Below are 22636 nucleotides of genomic sequence, written 5' to 3'. Positions count from 1 at the left end.
TGGCTTTTTATTCATTTATTTAAAAGAAGTTTGGAATTATTTACAAGAAAGTGTATTGAAAACAGTGTAATGTGATTGTGAAACAATTTAAAAATTCCAATAATCATACAGTACATCTGCCCAAGTCATTAGAGGATGAGTAACCACAAGGTACGTGACTGACTGTCATTCTTCTGGCTTACTCGTCATTCTATTAGTCTGATCAGGAAATACAAGTGAATTCGACAGGTAAAAATAAATCAGAGGAATCCATTACAGGAAACCTGTTTCCTTAACCAGTAAAGTGTGAGAACTGTAGTTCACACAGCCAGTACCTGAACTGCAAACATTTAAGAGCTCACATTACAGTAACTTATATAGATTTGTAAGTAGTTTTTGTCACTCATTCATATGTATTAGTTCAAAAACACGACAACATTATTTACATTGTATTTGATCGTAAGTAAATTGTCTTGAGGGGGAAATAAAGGCTGAAATATGTTGAGCTGAAAATTGCAGATCAAACAAAGTATTACATTCAGTTGCTTTGCTGTCTTGATGCAAAACAGACATTTCTTTACATGATGTAACCTGTAGTAATAAGATTAGCGCTGCAATGATAAGTCAATTAATCAATTAGTTGCAAACTATTAAAATAATTGCTAACTATTTTGATAATCCATTAATTGTTTGGAGTTATTTATTTTAAAAAAAGCCCAAATTCTGTGATTCCAGCTTCTCAAATGTATTTTCTGGTTTCCTCAGACATTTGAGGACGTCATGTTGGGTTTTAGGAACCAGTGATCGACATTGTTCACCTTGAGAAAATAGATGAATTCATAATGAAAATAATTGTTAGTTGCAGCCCTGAAAAAAAAGATTAAAACCTTTGAGGTCCTGATGTCACGGTAACAGTAAAAATATCTCAAATATTGTGCAAGTCTCAAACCACGAGGAACTCTGAGGGGTTTCAGCAGTATTGTAGCTTAAAATAATCAAACAGTACAAACACTGTGGCTCATGAGGCCAGAATGATTCATGTCTTCATGTTAAAAGAGATAAAGTCAGTCCCTGAGTAGTGCTGATAAAAACAACATGACCTCTCTGACTCTTTTTTTATCAGTGTAGGTGTGCAGTAAAGTGTCTCAAAACACACCCAGCAGGTTGCGACACATCTCCGTCATCATCAGTTGTCTGAAGATAAAAACACAGTGAAAGAAATTTCCCACTAAGTGTTGTCCTTCATGAGTAAAAAAAAAATGCAGCTTTCTGTCGTTCCTCTGCTCAGAAGTTCTCCTTGTTGAAGTAAAATTTGGTCTTGCGAGGATCCACGTCTGAGTATTTGGCACATTTCTTCTCCAAGACTTTAGCCAGAGCTACAGGCCCGCATAGGAAGGTTCCCACCACAGACCTGAGGGAGATATTAATGGAGAGTTAGATTTCAGAGGTTTAAATTCAAAATATTTTAAAAGGCTTTTAAAAAAGAGAGGATTTTCTTACGTTGGGTTCTCTTTGCGGACTTGTTCGAACTCCTTGTCCCAGAGGGGTCTGCCGTAGTGAGTTTTCTGTTTGAGTCCGGTGACCACATCTGTTTCCTCATCAAAGTGAACCATCGCATGAGTAGCCTGTGATGAAACATTAACCGGAAGAAGAAAAAAGAGAGATAACATGTTTTAGTTCAAGGTGAAATGACCTATCACTAATTATCTAGACTTCAGCCCGTCAAGTGAGCAGAGCGAGGACTGATTCCCACACATACATGGCTTTGATCCCATCCAGTCAGGTAGAGTTTGTAGGTGAGGAAGTCCCCCATGCCTCTCTCCTCCATCTCTCTCTCAAGCACCTGCAGGAGGTCGGCGAACCACTCAAAGGCGTGTGTTTCCCGGCAAAGCCAATAGAAGTATATCTGAAACCAGGAAGTAGATGCGGACGTGTTAACAACAATGATCCTTTTACATAAGAGCTGGCCTCGCCGCTGATGACTCGTCCACTAACATGAGTGTATTATGAAAACACACACACAGCGCTCTTTATTTAAAAGACAATAAGAGTTCCTGTCTGACATCAATCATGTGCAGCAGCGTGTCAGCGATGAAATGGATATACAGGTTTAAATGTCAAAAGCGCATGTGAGATGTGGGTGTTTTGGGTTCTTACCTTCCTGGTGCGCAGTTTCGGGTTGGAGTCTTTGAATTTGTACCAGATGGATTTGAGGATGGAGGCGAAGGGAGTGACCCCGATGCCGGCACCGACCAGCATGCTGACCTCGTAGTCGAATACGTCCTCGCTGGCTGTGCCAAAGGGACCGTCCACTCCCATTCTGAGGAAAAACATTATACTGTTATCATTGCAAACAAAACACATGTGACAGCAGAAAAATAAAAATTGCAAACACTGCTACAAAAGTCATATCAGCTTTTATTGTGCATGTCATTGGCTTTGTTATGGGCACAGATGTTTCATCCTGTGATCAAAGTTCATTTTTGATTTTAGCAGCAGATAAAAAAAAAGCAAACAAACAAACTTATCACAGGGTCTATTTAGTAGCTGTTCTGGGGAAAAAGGAAATTTGAAACATGTGCAATTCAATTACAACTAATCTGCTAATGAAGATCATGTGATATGAATAAAAGCTTCAGAACAGCTGCTTAATGGAGCTTACGGTGAGATTTTTATCTCAACTAGTTTACAATCAAAATGTATTTATATAGTACAGTTCGTTCAGTGGAAGTAATTCAAAGTGCTCCACATAACAATCAAGAGAAAAAAAACAATATATAACTCATGAATAACAATAAAAACAAGCTAAAAACTTTTTTTTTAAAAAACAGATAATTAAAAACCAAGTTAAAAAAATAAGATTTTAGCTGGTTTTTAAAGGATACTGCTGAGTGTTTTCATTTGTGCTGGTAGGTTGTCCTACAGTTCAGCAACATAGATGGAAAAAGCTGCATCTCCAATGTTTTTATAAGTACGATGTTGAGAGAGCAGCTGGGTATTTGAGGACCTGAGGGCTTGTGCAGGAATATATGGACTTAAACGTTTATTTAATAGGCAGTGCCTAAGCCATTTAAAGCTTTGTAATCCAATTAAAAAGGACTTTAAAATCAATTTCTAAAAGCTACAGGGAGCCAATGTAATCTGAATCAGTTGCAGCCTGTTAATTGTCGTAGTAAAAGGGCATTGCAATCATTGAGTCTACTTGTTATTCAGCCACACTTGTAACAATGCTTTAATTAACCATAATGTCATTTTGCAGGAGGTGTTCACATTACTTTTTATCTATCCCAGTACAGTTATTCTAGTCATTTTGTGGATCATTATATTGTTTATACTAATGAATCGTGTGTGCAGAGCCCTGCAGTCAGTGGCCTAATTAAGAAAATTTCCTGTGAAATTAAAAGTAAATTTGTTTGAAAAAGTTTACACCTTATTTAATTAACCACATATTCAAATTGGCCACATATTCATGCTTTCATGTGACTTTCTACAAGCCGACCGCTGTGGGTGATTTATGGGAGGGAAAACAGTTTTTGAACATGAAGTTGTAGAAAAAATTGGCATCATGCAGCCCAGCAGTAGATTAAATCAAACCTCACACTTATCACTCTACTGGAAAAAGAATAAAATGACCAAAGCGCTTGAAATAAAAATCAGATAAACAGGTAAAAACTGTCCTTTTTCTACCATAATGTGGGCTGAAACATCATGAAAGTACATGTTTGGAAGAACTCACTTCGGTCCCTGTTCCCCTTCAGGCAGCTGCTGCATAATGCTGATGAGCTTGTCGGTCCAGTCCCCGGCTGAGCGGATGTGGATGCTGAAGAAGTCCTCTTCGGGGGCGGAGGTCATGGTGAACGGGTGCCACTCCAGCTGCGAGATGGCTGGGCAGTTGAGGAAGACGTACTGACCCACCTCCATTTTGAAGCCACTCTTCACCAGCTGCAGCTCCAGCACCTTGGACGGCCGCATCACGATCTGAAAGTAAAAGTGTTAAAATCACATAGAAATCAAGATTGAGTTGTTGCACATTAACCTGCAAAACAACATTTTTCAAACTTGCCTTCCTGTATCTGACTGTCTGCACGTAACGAATGAAACGTAGCACACGTTCACAGAGGTACAGAAACATCGGACCGATCACCCACATCCAGGTCTGAGAGGACAAGAAAAAAACAAAGATGTGATTAAATGATGATAATTCACAGCGTTACAGCTAGTGAAGCTTTAATGTGTGCTAGCAGTGGTAGTAAATAAGTAGTTTCAACATATTTGCAGCAGTGATAAAGACTGTAACAGAGGCTGAACAGCAGGAACTATAGCCTCTTAACATCCACCCTGTTTTTTAGGAATTTTCGCCCATTTGGCGTATACAAAATGGAAATAGTGGTACAGCTTATAACAGAAGAACTGTTAGGCTGTATTAGGCTTCATTTGAAAATCTTCTCATAATCTAATCTCATCTAACATCACCACATCTAGTTTCTAGAGATGTGCTTGTTTAGCATGTGGCTAAAACACAAACAAAATTACATAAATTCAAATATGGCTCAAAAAAGTCCTCGTCTACAATGAGTCATATTTGAATAACAATAACTAGGACATGCTTTATGCCAGAACTATGCAAATCACCACATACCTTCTACATCTTGTCAACCACACCTGTATAAAATTCCAGACATGTGGACCAAACCTTATGGGAGATAGGGAGTTTTTAGTTTGTGGTGTCATTGGTGTCCCTGAACCCCTCCAAACTGGCTTAAGCAGGTTGCCCATGACCCAGTGGATGTTAAGAGGTTAAGTAAACTGCATGTTCTAAGTTATTTTTACATGAAAGAAAGACCAACCTGTGGAAACCCTCCTGCAAACTGAGGAATGGGACACTCAGGAATCCGTCCCCAGTCATCAGTGCGGTTTTTACAGAAGGTGAAGTTGTGCGGCGGATTCGTTGTCGTTTGACGCCTCACGATGCGCCTGCAGATGGGACATAAAAGTGAAACATGCTTATAATAAACAATAACAGCATTACATTAAAACATTTTAAAAGAGAGAGCTGAGACTTTTCCCTTACCCAGCTCCGTGGAAGACGAGACCGATGTAGAAGACGATGAACAGATGGTGCGTGTACCAGAAGACTTCGAAGTAGCTGCGCCTGATGACCTCCATGGAGGAGGTGATGATGAGGATGAGGGCCAGAGTGATGATGACCCCTGTGAGACCAGCAATGGTGGTGAAGACAAAGTAGGTTGGAGTCTGCTGCGCATCCTGAGACACAAGAAGAAGAGAGAGTGACAATGTGAGCTTTTAGTCATAAGACCAGGAGCGAAGATGATGGAGAAGACTTCCCTCTCATCCACACACACACACACACACACACACACACACACACGCACACACACACACACACACACACACACGCACACAAGAATACATTTATCTGACAACTAGTTAGTGGTTTACAGCCTTTTTCTCTGCTTGATGACACAAGAAAATCCTTGAATGGCTTGAAATTGAGGAAATGAGAAGATAGTTTTTTTGGAATTTGTCTTATTATAGTTGGTTGAACTCACGACGTCTGTTGTTCGGATCGGGTTCAGGTAGGTGGTGTTTTCTGTGTCCTCCAGGTTGGACAGCGCGGTGCTGAGTTTGTCATAAACCCCCCGTCTGCTGTTGTTGTACCACTCCACGTTCAACAAATGGGCGATCATATGAACAGCTGTCCGAACGCAGAGAGGAGAGACGTGTCAGTGCTGTGTGTGCTGTCACATAAACTCTGCTTTCTGTTTGAAAAAAAAATGCTAGTGATTTGAAATAGAGAAAAAGAAAATTATCACACAAATAGTAAATAAATAAATCAACAAGCTAGTACTTTTAGTTTGTTTTGTTGAGTGACATACACCGTTTGACCGAGAGGTGACCGAGAGATTTCCTCTTATCTTTAAAAACAAATAGGGGGAATTTTCCTTTAAATACACCCTGCGTCTATATTTATTTTAGGCTTCTGTTGCTCTTCATGTACTTTTCAAATATTTTACCTGTGTGTGTATTCAGTCTGTCTGGTTATTTTGTGTGGTTGGGAGGGAAAAGATTCATTTAATAATTTTCGTCATATTTAAAAAAGGGGAAAACATCTGTTTTGTTATTAAGTCGACTTTTCTTTTTTTTTTAACTAATCTGTTTCACCCCTGAGTGAATTCTCTGATTAACAATGATGAGAATCAGGTCCGACAAGTGTGCATAGTGTGGAAACTATGAATCAGGACTGTGCACAAAAAGCATATTGTATAAAGTCAGAGCAGAAAGTAAACATTGTTTTGGAAAAATGTTTTTGGAATCTGAACGTGAATAACTTTGTTTCGTTTCTGCTTTGTTTGTCTCTCTCTCCTTTTCTATTCTTTGTTTTTCTTTTAAGAAAACTATTCCTGGAATGATAATTCAATGACACATTTCCCCAAATGTACAATCACTGGTAAAATAAGTTGCTCACTGTACACATGATCTCTAATCTAAGCACAAATGTTGATAAAACTATGTAACTTTTTTTTTGTTGGTCAATTTTTACTTGATTTCTTGTCTATAACAATGTTTTTGAACAAAGAATATTGTCAAGAGATTGTTAAAATATCTAGATAAAGAGATAAGAGAGAGAAAGAGAGATAAACCTGAACCATCTTTTGAAAACAAAACAATACAAACTCAAGTTAAAGCTGAAGGAAAAAGCTCACCTGTCATCAGGCCGATCATGTATCCCGCCAGCTTGTGGAAACTTAAATTTTTGTCCAGCTGCTTCCTCATTGTTCTGCCACAACACTGAAGAGATAAAGAAAAGGAAGGAGATGAAAAGTAAGAACTCATTGCAAAGAACATCTTTCCAGAGTGGATACTAAGACCTTCCCAACCTGTGTCAATTAAGCAGAGATTATCTGTGTGAAACAGGATTTGTCTTGTTTTGGGTTGGATTTTGCAGCTGGAAGTGTTTCACCTCTGAAAAAAAGCCTCATGCAAAGTCTTTACTGTCAATAAATGGTGTAAAATCATTTTCATTGCAGGATACAAAGGAGTGAGGTCTGCATGCTGTTAAGCTCCCAATAAACAATTTTATCTGTAAGATCTTCCCTAATATAGACAAAATATATAGAAAAAAATGTATAGAAACACAATGTGAGGTCATAGCACAACAACATTTTAAAAGCATGGAACGAGCATACAAAAATAGTTTTAAAATCTCTAATGATTGATGAAGATGAGTCTTGTGATTGTATGCCACTTTGCCTGCCTGTTGATATTTGTATTTGAGCCTCTGTGGCCTCTCTCTGTCTGCACCTGAATCATTTTGCCTGGATGTTCACACACTTGGTCTCTCTCATGAATATTAAAAATAATAGTTATTTTTTTTAAAAAAACCTTTCATGCAGAGGTGCAAAGTGTTTGACAAAACAGGATTTAAACGAGGAGAGTAAGTTATACAATTAGGTTACAGTAAAAAAAAAAAAATCTGATAACAATAAAAATAATTTTAAAATGTTTAAAAAAGAGGTTTAATGGGAAGAAGTATTTCATTGACAGCAGCAGCACTCAGACTAGTTGTATGACAGCATGAAAACACTCTGCTGAACAGATTAGGGCACTGATTGTATTGATTGTATTGATTGTATTGAGTGCATTGAGTGTATTGAGTGCACCTGCTAATAACATCTTACCACGAAGGAGCCTCTGATCAGAGACAGCAGGTTTCTGCACACCGGGAGGAGGATCAGCATACAGTTGAAGTTGAGGACAGCTGCAGGAGCTCTGGCCCAAGCCAAAGCAGACTGGAATAATAATAATTATAATTAACGTATAATAAAATTAATGAACCAAGCATTATAGCTGACATCAATACTCTGAAGAGTTTTTTTAATCCTCTCTCTCTGACTCACCCCGAGAAGATGACGCGTGTAGAAAAACTCGTCCCCCAAATCGTAGAAAAAATAAAACCAGACGAAAAGAAAAATGTTGATGCCCATCCAGGCCACCTGCAAACACAGCAAGGTCGTGTTACGATCACAAAACACAAAAGCACATTCTGTTGTAGTGAAAAATACGTTTATATCCTAATCAGTCTGTGCGTGCTGAAGTTGGAGCTGTTTGGAAACTTTTTTTTTTTTTTTTTTGGACACGCTGCATTTTGCGCACCAAACTGTGCATAAAGTATAATTTTGTCACCGTTAGTCCCTCAATGCCTCTTTAAAACATGAACTTCCTAAAGTGTAAATACTAAAAACTCACCATAATGAAGGATGTGAGCCCATTGTTGATAATCCAGTTACCCATGTTAAGCACTTTATCTCGACTCGCAGCAGCTTCCCTGCATCTTCAGCCTGTTTGCGCCCTTTTTTATTTTATACCTGCCGTCCGGACTCCTCCCTCCTCTACAGGTGTGCAGGTGACGACACACAAGGAAACAAATCACACAGCGAGTGATAATGCATTTCCATTAAAGTCTAGGAGCGTAGTTTCCGTCCTGAAGCTGAATGACCACATTCCGACCTTTTGGAATCTCAGGTGGGAAGGACGGACAGAGACAGCAGGAATGAGGAAGTATCTGTTGCACCATAGGGGAGAACGGGGCAACATGAGTCACTTTTTACATTTGATGATTTCACTGCAAAATTAAAGTGTGTTTGTTTCAAATAATAGTTACTATATATACCTCAGGTTGTTGTGTACCCATGGAAATTAAAACAAGTTATCTAATTATTATGGTTTTAGAACAATGAGCCATCAAAAAAAGTTAGTCCTATGGCACAATTTACCCCAAGGTAGGGGTAAAATGTATGTTATCTACAGAAAGAATGTGCAAATTTGGTTGGTTGGTTTTGGAGGGGGTCTGGGGGTTCTGTTATGCTGTGAGGGGGCATTTTGCTGGCATGGTTTGGGTGCACTTGTCTCCTTAGAGGGAAGGGTCACTGCTAATCAATACAAAGTTGTTCTGAATGATCACCTTTATCCTATGATGAAACATTTCTATCCTGATGGGAGTGGTCTCTTCCAGGATGACAATGCCCCCCATTCACAGGACACAAGGGGTCACTGAATGGTTTGATGAGTATTAAATGATGTGAATCGTATGTTATGACCTTCACAGTCACCGGATCTCAAACCAACTGAACCTATGGGGGGATTTTGGACTGACATGTTAGACAGCGCTCTCCACCACCGTCATCAGAACACCACATGAGGAAATATGTTTTTGAAGAATGATGTTCATCCCTCCAGAAGAGTTCAGAGTCTTGTTGAATCAATGCCAAGGAGCATTGAAACTGTTCTGGTGACTCAACACCTTACTAAGACACTTTATGTTGGGTTTTCCTTTAATTCGTCACCCGTCTGTATGTACAGCATGTTTGTGTGTGGCTTAAACATTAGTCAACAATTATGTATTTATTCATCAACATTGTAGAACTTGTAACATGGATCAAACATGAACAGTGTCTCTAGTCTCTAGAATATCAGAAAATAATTTGGGGGGTAAATTGAGCCATTGACTCAACTTGCCCCAACATCTCTGGTACATTTTACCCCACAACTCCATTTTGACAAAACTGCTTCATACAGTGGCTCAGATCCACAGTTATGCTGAGTTTATGACCTTGTTTTGTAGTTTACACTGACTTAAATTAACATGTAACATTGTCCAAAACGTATCTTTTTTGATTAAGATACAAGACTGATAACTTACATAACATGATGAATTCACTTGGCATGACAAAAATCTTTTTTTTTGGCTCTGTATTGCTGAACACTCTCTCCATGTGCTTGAGGCCAATATGGATTGAGTAATGTGAACTATACTTCCTTAACTTGTGGTCACATGTTTACGTTTGTTTATGGTTACCTAGATAAAGGGGGTGGCTCATTTTACCCACTGGCTCTGTTTTACCTGTTCTCCCCTACAGGAAATTTTACTCCTCTAGGAAAGGGTGCAGTTAGATTTATAGGAAAATTATATATATATATATACACATATATATATATGGCCATAAACATTTCTTAAAGTATTTCATTTTTATGTATGTATAAAAAAAGAAAGTTAAGACTGAATGTGTAGACATCAGATTATTTTATTTAGGTTTCAAGTAATACAGTAGTAGTAAAGGCACTGAAACAACAACAAACAAGACAACACATTAAAAAAAAAAAAAACACGCAAACTGTGAAAGCACTTCAATAAAGTAGAAGCTCATTCAGTACCAGTCTTGTTAATGCAACATCAAATGCAAGTTAAATTCTGGATTAGATCTGTGTTACAGAGGACACACACAAGATTTTCCCTTAAGGCTTTAAAAGTCTGTTTCTACAGAATCTTTTGACCTGTTTTCATTTTTTTATCTTTGCAAATCTAAAACCTGTTTTTTTTATCAAGGCAATCAGACTGGACAGTGAACAACACAAGGCATTCATCACAGCAGGTTTAGATCAATCAGAAAGATTAAATCTTCTTCTGACTTTTTTTTTTTTCTCACCCTCCTGCTGTGTTTCTATTTAGTGCAGAGATGCAAACGTGTGCAAAGGTGTGAAAACCCTGAGAGGAAGTACGCTCAGGGTGTCCCCCTGTCATTCTTTCGGGTTGAGACACGCTTGGCACATTTCCCGCACACCTGGCTCAGTCCTGTACCTGACCCGCTGCTGCTCTCTCAAGGCGGCCTTTGTGCATCGCTGCATATCTCAGCATGCTGCATTCTTTGGTATACAGGGGCCTCGAGGTGCCCTAAGCGTACGTAACCATCCTCAATAAAGACATCAGGAGTAAATCACTCGCAAACCGTGAATGATTTCAGTTTTGTGCACTTCAGAGAAAAAAGGCCAAAGTTTGTTCTCTAATACTCAAAAACACTAAATCATTCTGGTTTCAGTGTTATAACCAGCCGAGGCTTCGTTCAGTAGCCCTGCAGCACCGGAACCATCATGCTTCGCTATTCCCAGGATGCATTTCTATATTAGAGGACTCATGAATTTCCCATAAATCCCCTTTCTCTCTCTCTCTCTCTCTCTCAGGCGGCCTCCATAATGTCATCGATGATAGCTGTCTCCCGATCTTGCGGGTGGCTGTTGAGGTCAGGCGGATGTGAGTTTTGGGGGTCCAGCAGCTCCAGCGGCTCCTCTGACACCATCACCATGGTGGCAGCGGTGGAGTACGACGGCGGCAGCTCCCCTCGTCTCCTCCCTCTTCCCCTACGCCTCCCTTTACAACAGCAGACGCAGCGCAGGCAGTCGTGGACATTATACTTGAAGAGGCGCCTGCAGGGGTGGCAGAATTGGTAGAAGAGCAGCATGAAGAGTACGGCCAGGCTGTAGCAGACCAGCAGCTGCACGCCCAGCAGCGGGGCGCACACGTACTCGTAGAAGTCCGACTTGAAGAAGTACCAGAGTGTGATGAGGAGGAAGTTCTCGATGAAGCGTCCGCCATAGTAGAGAGCCAGGCGGGTCCAGCGCTGCTTCCGTTCGATGAGCTCTCGGTGGGAGAGGTCCAGCTGCACCGCCGACCAGCAGAAGACGTTGATGCAGGCGTAGAGCAACGTGAACATGGAGAGCACCACGATCGTGCCCAGCTTAGAGAAGTTCTTCTCAATATTCTCAGTCAGCGAGCCTTTCCTGGCCCAGAACTCCGCCCAGGGGAGGAAGAAGAAGAAGAGCAGGTTAACCATGCCGACGAGTATCACCCAGTAGGTGAGCGCCGTGCTGAAGAGGACCAGAGCAGTGACCCGGGTGGCAATCTCCAACCCTCTCCACACGATCATGCACAAGTAGGCAGCTGGGCGCAACTGCACCTTGTAGTCATCGTATCTGATCTGGATGGCCAGAACGCTGCACACGAGCGCCCCGTATGTGATGGAGATCAGGGTGATGATCATCAGAGTTACTGCCAACACAGACACAAGTCGCTTGTTAAACTTCACAAATATCAGCAGCAACACGTTACTGCAGCAGAGGGTTCATATAGTCATAATAATCCAATAAAGCAGCATATTCAACCTGCTTTATCTGATGTTTTTGGCCAGTTGGGAGCAGCAGAAACAAGCTGAAAATACAACACTGACATATTCTCTCTAAAAAATTATAGAAGTAACATTTACTTAGAGTAATGTTTGTGTCCTACTGATGACTTTAAGTTCAATTTTTTACTCTTCTTATAGCTCTGTTTTTCAGTCTACCAACTCCTGAGGGAAATATCTGCTCTTTAGCTGCTAAACGCTCCACTGCGTTCACCAGATAGTATCTAATTTTGTCTGTCTGCTGTTTGGTGCTGGGCAGGTAGTATAAAGGTTTGCAGTGTTTTTTTCAGAAAGGCTCGACAGTAAAGTTGCAGGCCAGAAAACAAAAACAAAGAGCTAAAGGATGCTGAATTTCTGTGAGTTTAGAAGGAAAAAAAACAACTTTGTAGAAAACATCCAGACTGTCTGGCTCTCACAGACACTCTGCCTCACTATCCTACATTGTGCCCACTAGGTTTTGACAAATGTACAATATCAGCTTCCCATCACAAAGCTATTCTTTTATTCAGTGGATATTTTTTCCTGTTTATTCTCAGAAAACAAACATGGCCTCTTTGCACTCCACCTTCTTGCTGCTTTTACAGAGAAATGCAGACAAAGCAAAAGTTACTGAGTTATATGAGGTTATTTAAATCCTTCCACCTTTACCAAACTAAATTTACACACACTGGAAAACTGGGAGTGACGTTTAATTTTATTTGTAAAGTATATAATATAGAGATTTTTATCATCACTTCCACTAAACAGAGTTTTACAAGCATTATAGTTCTATTCTAGTAATCTCTTCTATTGTAATTCGTTAAGATACCCATACAGTGTGAACCCTGACCCCTCCATCATCCTTACATCTGGTGGGGAGGAGGATGTATTTCTCCTGGATGGTGGCGTACAGCTGGAGCGTCAGTTGAGGAGTGGAGCCCAGAAACGCCTGGATGACCGCGGTGCGTTTGAAGGCGTTCCTGTGAGTGGCCAAGGTGCGCTCCGACTGGCCGATTTCCAACTCCATGGGCCCCTTCTGCCCCTTCTTCAGACTGATCTTCCTGGAGATGGTGACGTAAGGCTCCTCTCTTTTACCGGCTCTGTAGTAGACCACGAGGGCCTCAAAACACCTGAGGAAATAAGAAGAGAGGGAGTAAGAATGGAGTAATGTTTTCACACCAACAGAGGGCAGTCCAATGTTATGTTTAAGTTGATATAAACTGCAATGGGACATTATGTTGTCTTGTGGTTGTTTTTTAACATCTGAGACTGAGACTTATATTTATGTGATGTATGTGAGGGTAATAGAAAAAACATAAACTAAAAGTATTATTAGAATATAGTTCATCAGGGCAAATATCTGCAGTTTAATTGCTTGTTTTTTTCAGTCCAGGACCTAAAAATGAGATATTTAGGTTTTTGTCAAGGAAACAGTATTGATTTTAAGATCCTACAAATGTTGTCTGATGTCAGGGATCCATCATAAACAGACGTTTCTTTGTAAATCACAGCTAAACAAACCATAACAGAAAGCTGTGGCTCCACCAGAGGGCAGTCAGAAGAATGGAAACAGTCTCCTGAGGCCTGAATGTATAAACTGAAAATCTCAGGGTGTGGCTCTATTTAACGTTTGTAAGGTAAATGCTCTCTGTGTTTGGCCACAGGGGGAAACTACCACCATTCATGAAGAGGCAAACATGTTTATTTAACCTAAAGAGGGCTCTGAGCAGGAGGTGGAAACTGCCAACAGTGAGGAAAGTATGTAAATGTAATAATTTATGTGTTTAAAAAGTAATTCAAATGGTTCCCGGCTGGCTTTTGAAGGCCTAAATGACACAAATGTTATTAAAGTCATTTCAGAGCCAAATGTTGAAGCTAAAACAGGTCATTTTGTGTCAAATCAGACAGAATCCAGGAAAGTTGTTGCAGCACCGTCTCATACTTTGTTCAGTTTGTCTATATAATGTTTCTTATAGTGATATTATTTAACTTTGACATTCTCAAAAACACCTTATCTGGGAAACCGTGTTTGGGCATTAAGATCTTGAAAAGATAGATAGTCCCACTGGAGCTTGAAAGGGCCATTTAGGATACCACTTATTCCTCTTTTATCAAAATATTTAACTTATTTTCAATATCCAGGACCTTACTGGAGACACAATTCCCATCTCAAATGGCCTCTATTCCAATGAACATACTGAATACATATTTATCCTTTATTTCTTATAATTCCTATGAGGAATTCAATAATCATGGAGATAATGAGGCAAAAAAATGTAATCCTGAAATGGACGTTTTTCTGCCACAGGTAAAATATCTCTCAAATCTGTGTCTATTTTCGTATGAAGGAAAAATAGAAGGACAGTGGCACTTTGTACCCTTAATAACCGTACATCAAAGAATTTCCATGAACATTTCTATGTTCTTACTAGGTATTTGGTCCTTTGAAAATGACCAAAATATGCTACCATGCCTTGTTTTATTCATAATATCTTCATGCCCACTGGTGGTAGAGACCTCAAATATTGGCACAAAATTAATAAATGATTGTATTTGCAGAAAAAATAATGATTGATATTATATTGGTGCAAAAACATGGGTTTGCAGTACCCTCAATATCATGCTCGTTTAGGAATTTGGCACTTTTTTTTTCCAAAGCTAGGGCCTTATGAAAATAAAATGGCATGCAGTACAGCCTTTTAATGGATTTGGCACACAGAGTACATGTTTGTCTTCCATCCTACAAAGTTTGGTGGGGCTAGAAACAATACTTGTCAGGATATTAATGCAAAACATGGCTTCCAAGATAAGGCGTTTTTGAGGCTATAAAAATGAAATAATATCAAGGGCTGAAAAAATATGAAAACATAGGATTTGAACAGAAATATTTTACAGGACTTAGTTTTGGGACCCATTCATGATATAGACAAGGTTTAAACAAAATCTGAGCTGGTGCTGCAGTAACCTTATCTGATCTGACATATAATGACCAAACAAGGAAGCTACCAAAACTGGAAATGCAAGGCTTCTCCTGCCAACAACGAGACGTCTGTTTTTATAATCCCTGAATAATGCTTCAGTAAAATGACCGTTGCTGCACATCTGCGCTCAAGACAGAAACCCAGCCCTCTACGGAGTCTCACTGCAGCTCTAAATCTCACATCACTGTGCAGGAATGTTATCTTTTTGCTCCAAAATACCAGCATGTCCAACTTTGGACATACGGCTCAAGAATCCCTAGATGTATTGACTTCAACGCGGTTCAAATATGTGCCGTCGAGCCGCTCTGACCTAACACACTCCAGAGTCAGCAGTCCGGTATTTTCAGTCTCGCTGTTGCTTCAGCTGCTACTTACTCTGCTGTACTCTCTACTCACAGTGCAAACACAGCACCATGCCAAGCTTCCAAACTGGTCCCTGAACTGTGTTTGACCCAAACATTCAAGGCTGGCAGGGGGGGAATCTTGTCGTTATTTGCAAGCAGGCTCTTATCTCAACACACAGTATATTCACTCCCAGACTGATAGCCACAGGCAGATGAGGGTCATTCAGACACAGTGAACAAGGTCTACAGCAGAGTAATAGAGAAAGCACAAAAACCTGATTTACTGACATGCTTTTCCTGGAAATCTGGCAGCACAATTGGCTGCCGAGGCAGTACGAGGGTAGTGAACTCGAGCCAACGTGCACTTAGGATTCTGTAAAGCTACCGAGAGGCAGACTGAATTTCACTTAGGGAGGAAAAAAACCCAGCATGACTCATGAATGCATTAGCCAAGAAAATCAATATGCTGACTTTCCAAGGCAGCATCTTATGGATTTATAAGAGGAAACACGCGGGCTGCTGCTCTGTATTCACAGCCTGAATATGAGTTGACATGAGATAACTTCTGTTGTGCTTTGGCACCATATAAATAAAACTGGACTGAACTGAACATGCAGTCTGTTCCCCTCATTGTGTGAATGCAGCTGCAGTACAGTGCGATGAACTAAGAGGAAACCACCACTGAAATGAACTCTTGTGTCACCGCGACACTTATCTACTCTCAGCAGCGCATTCAGGAAATTCTTTCGACGGCTCTTTAGCAAAATCATCCTGTTTTGGTCACCTGGGATTACCCATCAGGCCTCAGCGTCGGACTGTGCGCAGATAGTAAAACACAAACAGAAAAAAAAAACAAGAAACTCTGCGTGCTGGGACTGGTCCAGAATGACACAGTAATTAAGGGGCTTAAGGAGACAAGTAAAGACAAGGCCCACCCTGCAGCAGATAGCCTGAGTCTTTCCATATACTCCCCATAATGACTGTATCCTGTTATCTTTTTGATAAGGGCTTTTCATAGACAACTAAGAGCTAAAAATATATATATTTATATGCAGTTATCTCTGCAAACTATGACTCGAGTTTCCACTTTTACAAACAGACGTGCAATGTTTGACTGCATGGTCACAGGATCAGCAATTACACCATCCCCAAGTCACACAGGAAACCTCCCGTCTAAGCAAAAGCAGGGGCAGTGGGGGAGTTTATTTGTAGCAGCGCAATATAGAATAAGAAGCGCTCCGAATGAAACTTCGCAGAGCAGAACAGATTGAAATGTGCTTTAATAACGATCCTCCTATTTGCCTTTCTGGCTGCATTGAAAGCAAACGTTATAGTGGTTACAGCTCAGGGAATGCCTTTGTGAATGCCTCATGATAAAAGGCATTCACAAAGCTCACAATAAATATGCAGCCTGCACGGTAGCACACGATCACTGTCATATCAAATGCTGTTTCATGGTCATGGCTGTTTTGAATTACTGGCATGAGACAAGCATTCTTAAGTGGAGAAGTGTGCAGGATCATAAACAAGTATCAGAGCTGAAAGATATCACCGCTTTTGGCTTTAGTCATTTACAGTGTTGAGCAAGACACAAGCTAGATATTTTGTTTTGTTAACTGTGTCCTTAGTGAACTAATTTTAATGTTTTAATTTTAATTTTAAAGTCCAGGGCTCCTGTTTATCAAACAATAAAAGCTATTTATCAAATTTCTTATGACTTAAAAATGCTCCACAAGTCTCTTAAGTTGGTTAAGACTTGATCCTAGATGGCTGCAGTACAGAGACAGATGCAAGTTTTGGAGTTATTGTACCAAACATCAGTGTTCATGTTGAATATGTTAACTGAATCAGTGTAGATGTAGGGCATTTCATAGGATGTTACACTGGTTTTTCCTTTTTTGCATTTGTAAGTGGCTCAAACCACACTTGCAAATGCACTAAATTCTCTTTATCATATGATCTATCATCATCTACCAGCAGCAGAGGTTATTTTCTGCTCCAGCTTTGTTTTGTTTTTGTTTCCATTTCAGCTGATTTCCAACAAGCGTGAATCCTTGTTTCTGATTGGCATTAGTGTCACTCCTACATTTCACTGTAAGCAGGAGTAAGGTGTCTTATTCTTCAGTTTCAGGGAATCATTTTTTATTCCTAAACTGTCTCTTTGGAGCATTATTACGTGTAATTCTTTGATAAATACAGGCCCTGATGTCTTCATCTTCCAAACATAAAATATACACCAGACTGTCATCAATAAATCTACCATCACATCTGCTGCTCTGCAGTTTCCTCACAGCCAATGTAACATAAGCTAAAGGCCAAAGCAATACTTCCACTTGAGTATGTACTATCTCTCACTTCCATGACCTATGTGACTTTATCTCCGATGTGTTAATAAATAATTATAGACCTCAGTCTGACCTTGATCCAGTTATAGTGGGAACTGTTTACATGTGTTACGCTGTTGGCCCTGATGGCATCTATCACAACATGTGAAGCAGGAAGTATGTGAGCCTTGAATACTGAGAGAGACAGAGTTTTATCTGTTTTGATAGACGTCACCACACGAGGACTCATATCAAAATTGTTGTTGGCTCAGCATTGACGATAAGCTCATTTCCTCTCTTTTAAATGGCACAACAAAGTTCTACCTGTATCCTTCTGTAGTTGTTTTAATCTACATCTTTATTTCTAGATCTGACAGCAGTTTTTAAAAAGATTGGACAGGTTGTTTATATGCCTTTTAGCTGCACTCTACTGCAAAGCTTTCTTCCTACAGCAGCTTACCTGCACAGAGCTGAAGACAAGGTTCAATATCTTACTCTATAAGAAAAGAACACACCCTTCATTCAACTTTTATTTAACTGTAAATTTTGTGCAGCACCTCAAGGCTCTCTGTTTACAAATCAAAGTTCAGAGAGAGAGAGAGAGAGAGAGAGAGAGGCATTCATGAGAAGATTTGAATGTCAGGGGAACTCAAGCGTAAGTCCCCACCTACATCTTCCTATATGAGTCACGGTTCGCCAAACAGGTCTCTAAGCCGAGCTCAACTGACACTGGAGGTGCAGGCCGGAAGTATTTAAACATAAAACCACCTCTAACTAAAATGCTTTTCAAAAAACTTTCAAAAATGTTTACAGCCAGGACATTTTGCATTCGCTGCTTTTACTAAATATGTGCTGACCTGCTTCATTTGCATTTCCGCAGCTTTGCTCAACCATAATAAATCATGCCGTGTTATTTCTGGAAGCCTTTCCGGCAACATCCACAATCCCTTTCTGCGCGGGCCAGGCCTGATCAGCCGTCTGCCTGCTTCTGCAGCACCGAGGCCTCTGGGTGCCATTACCCTCAGATGAGGTCATACAAGTGAGCGGCATACAAGCTATAAATGTGAAGGATGTGTTACTAGGGCGGATGCCAGCTCTGCAGAGTCGTTTGACAGGCTGGTTTCAGAATCTGGACTGCAGGGGTTCAACTTTGATCCAGAGGTTGTGAACAGCCAAGAGGCTTCAAATTAAAAGAAGCTGAGAAATATTCATGTGAAAGCTCTTTGTTTTTATTTTTTATTCAAGCTCGACTCAGCACTTATTAAGTACATAATGTGGGTGGATTTTATGTCCAGTCATCGCTGGTTATACTTGAGTGTGATGCAGTTAATGACTGGCAAAAAAAACACTTACTCCATGGTTTAACGAGAATTATTATAATACTGCAACAGTCTATCTTAGCAAATTCACGTGGTTTCATGACTGCTATGATGAACTGGAAAAGGACGATGACGGACAGCAACTCCACTTTGTGATGATAAACTACTGCAACATCATGTTAGATCTTAAAATACTTTGTTTTTATGGTCTCAACAAAAATATCCCAGTTGTATCACATTAACTGTGAGCTCAAATCACATGTTTACATTACCAAGGATAGATGACTAAAAATGAATCAGTAAGATAAATGAGTAATGTTTTTATAGGGACTGATGTTAAAAAATGCTACCTTTTTATTTAATAGAACAGTAAGTTTCTCCAGTGATTTTAAATGAAATTACTGAGGTTTTTTTGGCATGTTTTAGACAATTTACTACAAATCACCTCTACTATTGGCTGTGTGAAAAGTAGGATAAGCACATTTAAAGGATAGGTTTGTAATATTTCAAGTCTGTCTTAAAACAACAGTCAGGTTGCCAAATGAACATTGAAACAAATTTTGTTTGCTGACTATTAGAAGATCCATTTTAAAAGTGCTTGTTTTGAAGTTTAAAAGTTCATCTGAAGATAATATAAAGCGTCAGCCATCGGAGTTAGTCAAATTAAGTGGATATCTTCCACAGTTACAGTCTTTTCAATGGACAGTGTTTCCCTGTTCAGCTGCGGTGGAAGGATTGTTGGCACTAATAAGACTAACTGAAAGATATTGACTTGATTTGACTAATTTGAAGTTTCATATCAGCTTCAAATAAACTTCTAAAATACATTTTTATGCAGAAGGAGCGCGTTGATGCAGCGGGGATGCCACCGCAGAGGGCTCGGCAAAACACTGCAGTGGTCATTTGGCAAAAAAGTTGAACTGAGCTCAACCTTTGCCTCAACCCAATACAACGTCATCCGACAAGTAACTGTGTTGGCCAATCACATCCGTGCAAGTGCACTGTCCTGGTGGATTACTTTATGGTGTGAAGGCCGTGCTTCTGCTGTCTGCTGCTGTAATAACTTAATGGAGTTGTAAAATCCTGTCTGAGTTTTAGTGTCTGATAAGCCTTTAAATGCACTAATCTGTAGTACCAATTTGACTTCTTGGATTGTATTTCATTGGCTGCATTCAAAACCACCTCCGATACTAGCAGTACGTACTGATTTGGCCAAAATGTAGCATGTAGTATGCAGCAAACAAAAGCAAAATCTGTAATATGCCTGAAACCTGACCTACTGTGTCCCAAAATGCAAAGCGCTGGAACGGTCACAAGATAAATGCTAGATCAGATGGGCGAGAGGGACGCAGTCTCGCGAGTGCGGTGACGGTTTAAGGTTAGGGTTAGGGTTAAGATTAAGGTAAATGTACAAACCTTGCCGGGCGCTGCACTCCCCTCGTAGCTGAGTTCTGCCTTTCTTGTTCCATCAACATCAAATTATTAACTAACGTTTACAAAATCGATTTTTGACATTTGTGAATCATTTATAACTTCTCTTTCTTTAGAGCATATGGCGATGCTTCCCAGTAGTGCTAGATTGCCATCGGCTGTGCTATTGTTTACTTTCGCTTTTAAAACCTGGAAACCGGCTAAGCCTGGCCTGGCATACTGGAAATTAAATCAATTGTAGGAGGCGGTTCCAAACACAGCCATTGTCTCACCGGTTCAGTAAACAACACGCCCCATCACCACAGCCCTTTGCATTGTTTTAACCCAGTGTTGTTTTCAGTCTGAGCACCGCATTAATGGCCAGAATGAACAGCAGGAATAATTACAGCAAGAAAAACATGTGCCAGTGTTCATTCTGGCACCTGACTGTTGTTTTAGGACAGACTTGAAAAATTGTGAACTTATCCTTTAAATATCTAAAAAAAAAACCATTATCTGGGAAATGACCAGCAGTGATGCAAAATATACATGTTTTGTACCGAATGGCCCTTTACCCATGAACCCTGTTTTTATGTTACTTCTGACCCACCACACCCACCTACCTAATGAGAGGGCCGAGCAGCAGCAGGTGCAGGAAGAGCACCAGAGGCCGGTCCCGACCCAGGTCCCTGTGGATGAATGTGAGGGCCAGCTGGATGAGGACGGCGGGCAGCAACATGAAGGCGATGGTGCAGCCCATCCAGATGCTATCGTCGGTCTTGTGGTACCTGCTGCACAGCACGGCGGCAGAGATAAACTCCGCCAAGTAGAGGACGGTGGCCAGTACGACGCTGAGGGGCGGGTGGACGCGGCTGTGATTGACCACCAGCATGACTCCGTTCCCGGCCACGCTGGTGTTATCCTGCGGGTCCACGTCCGAGATCTCTCTCTCCTGCTCCTGATCCTCCATGGCCAGCTCGCACATAATAAATACAAGTCTGATTTATACGCTAAAACGGGGTTTACGTCGCTGGATGACGGCGCAGGCTATCTGAGTGCTCCAAAAACATCACTTTTTAGAAATACGTCGCTTGATGCGCCGTCTCTCCCAACTTTCCACCAAGTTGATCATCCCTGGTTCACACCGTATTTACTATCCGGCTTCCACTCACCCGTCCCAGGTTGTTTTTTTTTAATTCATATGACGAGTCGTTGTCTGTTTAATCCGGAGGACACCACCTCACTGTCGGCAGTGATCTCAGCTGTTCGTCAGTGTACTAGATCGGGAAACTTCAGCCCATAGTCGCACCGTCAGTTCATTGTCATCCTGGACGATTATCGACCGGCTTTAACTTTACATTATTTCTCCCTCTCAGAAACACATCGACGTCTCCTCCAGCTGTGGTCTGACTACGTGCTGTTGGAGGTTTGGGTGTTTCCGTGTCGGCATACTCGCGCGGCTGCTGGCAGCTCTTATTTTCTGTCTTTTCATACGCTGTCAACGCAACGGCTGCGTCAAGTCAGACACAAAGAAACATGGCGGAAACGGAAACGATGGACGCCACCTTTCAAAGCAAAGGCCCAAACACATTGAAAGCGATAATTGACGCGCCTCATTTGACGCTCCTCTGGCGCAGTACAAGCATCAGATTTGAAATGCCAACGTCACAGAACCAACACAGATGTTGTTCTTTGTTTGATGGTTATGTATTTGTGCTTTAGAACGTAACTGCTGTGAAACAATCAGAAAATAAAGTTTTATTTCTGTCATTCACAGCTTTGTTTCTGCTACCACCGCTCCCTCATCACAATATCAATCAATCAGTTCTATTTAAAGTGCAGAATCACCATGCAGCATGGCCCCAATACACTTTACAATTAAAGAGAATACATACATTTTAAAATAATAAAAATTAAAATAAAATAACCACGTTAAAAACATCAATGTTAAAGGGATGTTAAAAGGTGAAAGTTCTAGGGGAGGCTATAATGAAGTGAATAAAAGCAGGTTTTCAGTCTTGATTTAAAGATTTAAACTGAACTGAGCTCAAACTGGAGGCCAGCATCAATAGAACCAATCACAATGTTTGTTTACAATAACCTGGGGGTAGAAAACCCCTGCTGTTCATACAATTTAATGGCTTGGAGAAAAAAAAGTCAGTTTAAGCAAGTAAAGATGTAAACAAAGATATGTAAAAATAAGTAGAAGTAAATATAAGCAGTAAGTAGTAGAAGTAATTGAAAGTAAGCATCAATAAGTATAAA

At 40.4% G+C, this 22636-nt stretch overlaps 2 protein-coding genes across 2 annotated transcripts; both read right to left on the bottom strand.

The window, feature by feature from the left end:
* nox1 (NADPH oxidase 1) lies at positions 1 to 8516 on the bottom strand. The gene is made up of 13 exons (XM_067599664.1): positions 8248 to 8516; positions 7899 to 7994; positions 7680 to 7790; positions 6705 to 6789; positions 5550 to 5695; positions 5051 to 5244; positions 4827 to 4953; positions 4043 to 4135; positions 3716 to 3957; positions 2137 to 2299; positions 1739 to 1885; positions 1480 to 1604; positions 1 to 1390 (listed from the first exon to the last, which is right to left on the bottom strand). Exons 1-13 carry the CDS (start codon positions 8290 to 8292, stop codon positions 1264 to 1266), a joined length of 1701 nt encoding a protein of 566 aa, XP_067455765.1. The 5' UTR covers positions 8293 to 8516; the 3' UTR covers positions 1 to 1263.
* Positions 8517 to 10401: 1885 nt separating this feature from the next.
* On the bottom strand, positions 10402 to 21922 carry xkrx (XK related X-linked). Its single transcript, XM_067599653.1, has 3 exons — positions 20995 to 21922; positions 12861 to 13123; positions 10402 to 11881 (listed from the first exon to the last, which is right to left on the bottom strand). The coding sequence occupies exons 1-3, from the start codon at positions 21354 to 21356 to the stop codon at positions 11013 to 11015; spliced, it is 1494 nt and encodes a 497-aa protein (XP_067455754.1). The 5' UTR covers positions 21357 to 21922; the 3' UTR covers positions 10402 to 11012.
* Positions 21923 to 22636: the final 714 nt, after the last annotated feature.

This window comes from Thunnus thynnus, chromosome 9, assembly GCF_963924715.1.
Source record: "Thunnus thynnus chromosome 9, fThuThy2.1, whole genome shotgun sequence".
Lineage (NCBI taxonomy): Eukaryota > Metazoa > Chordata > Actinopteri > Scombriformes > Scombridae > Thunnus > Thunnus thynnus.
This window is presented reverse-complemented; position numbering and strand designations above follow the sequence as displayed.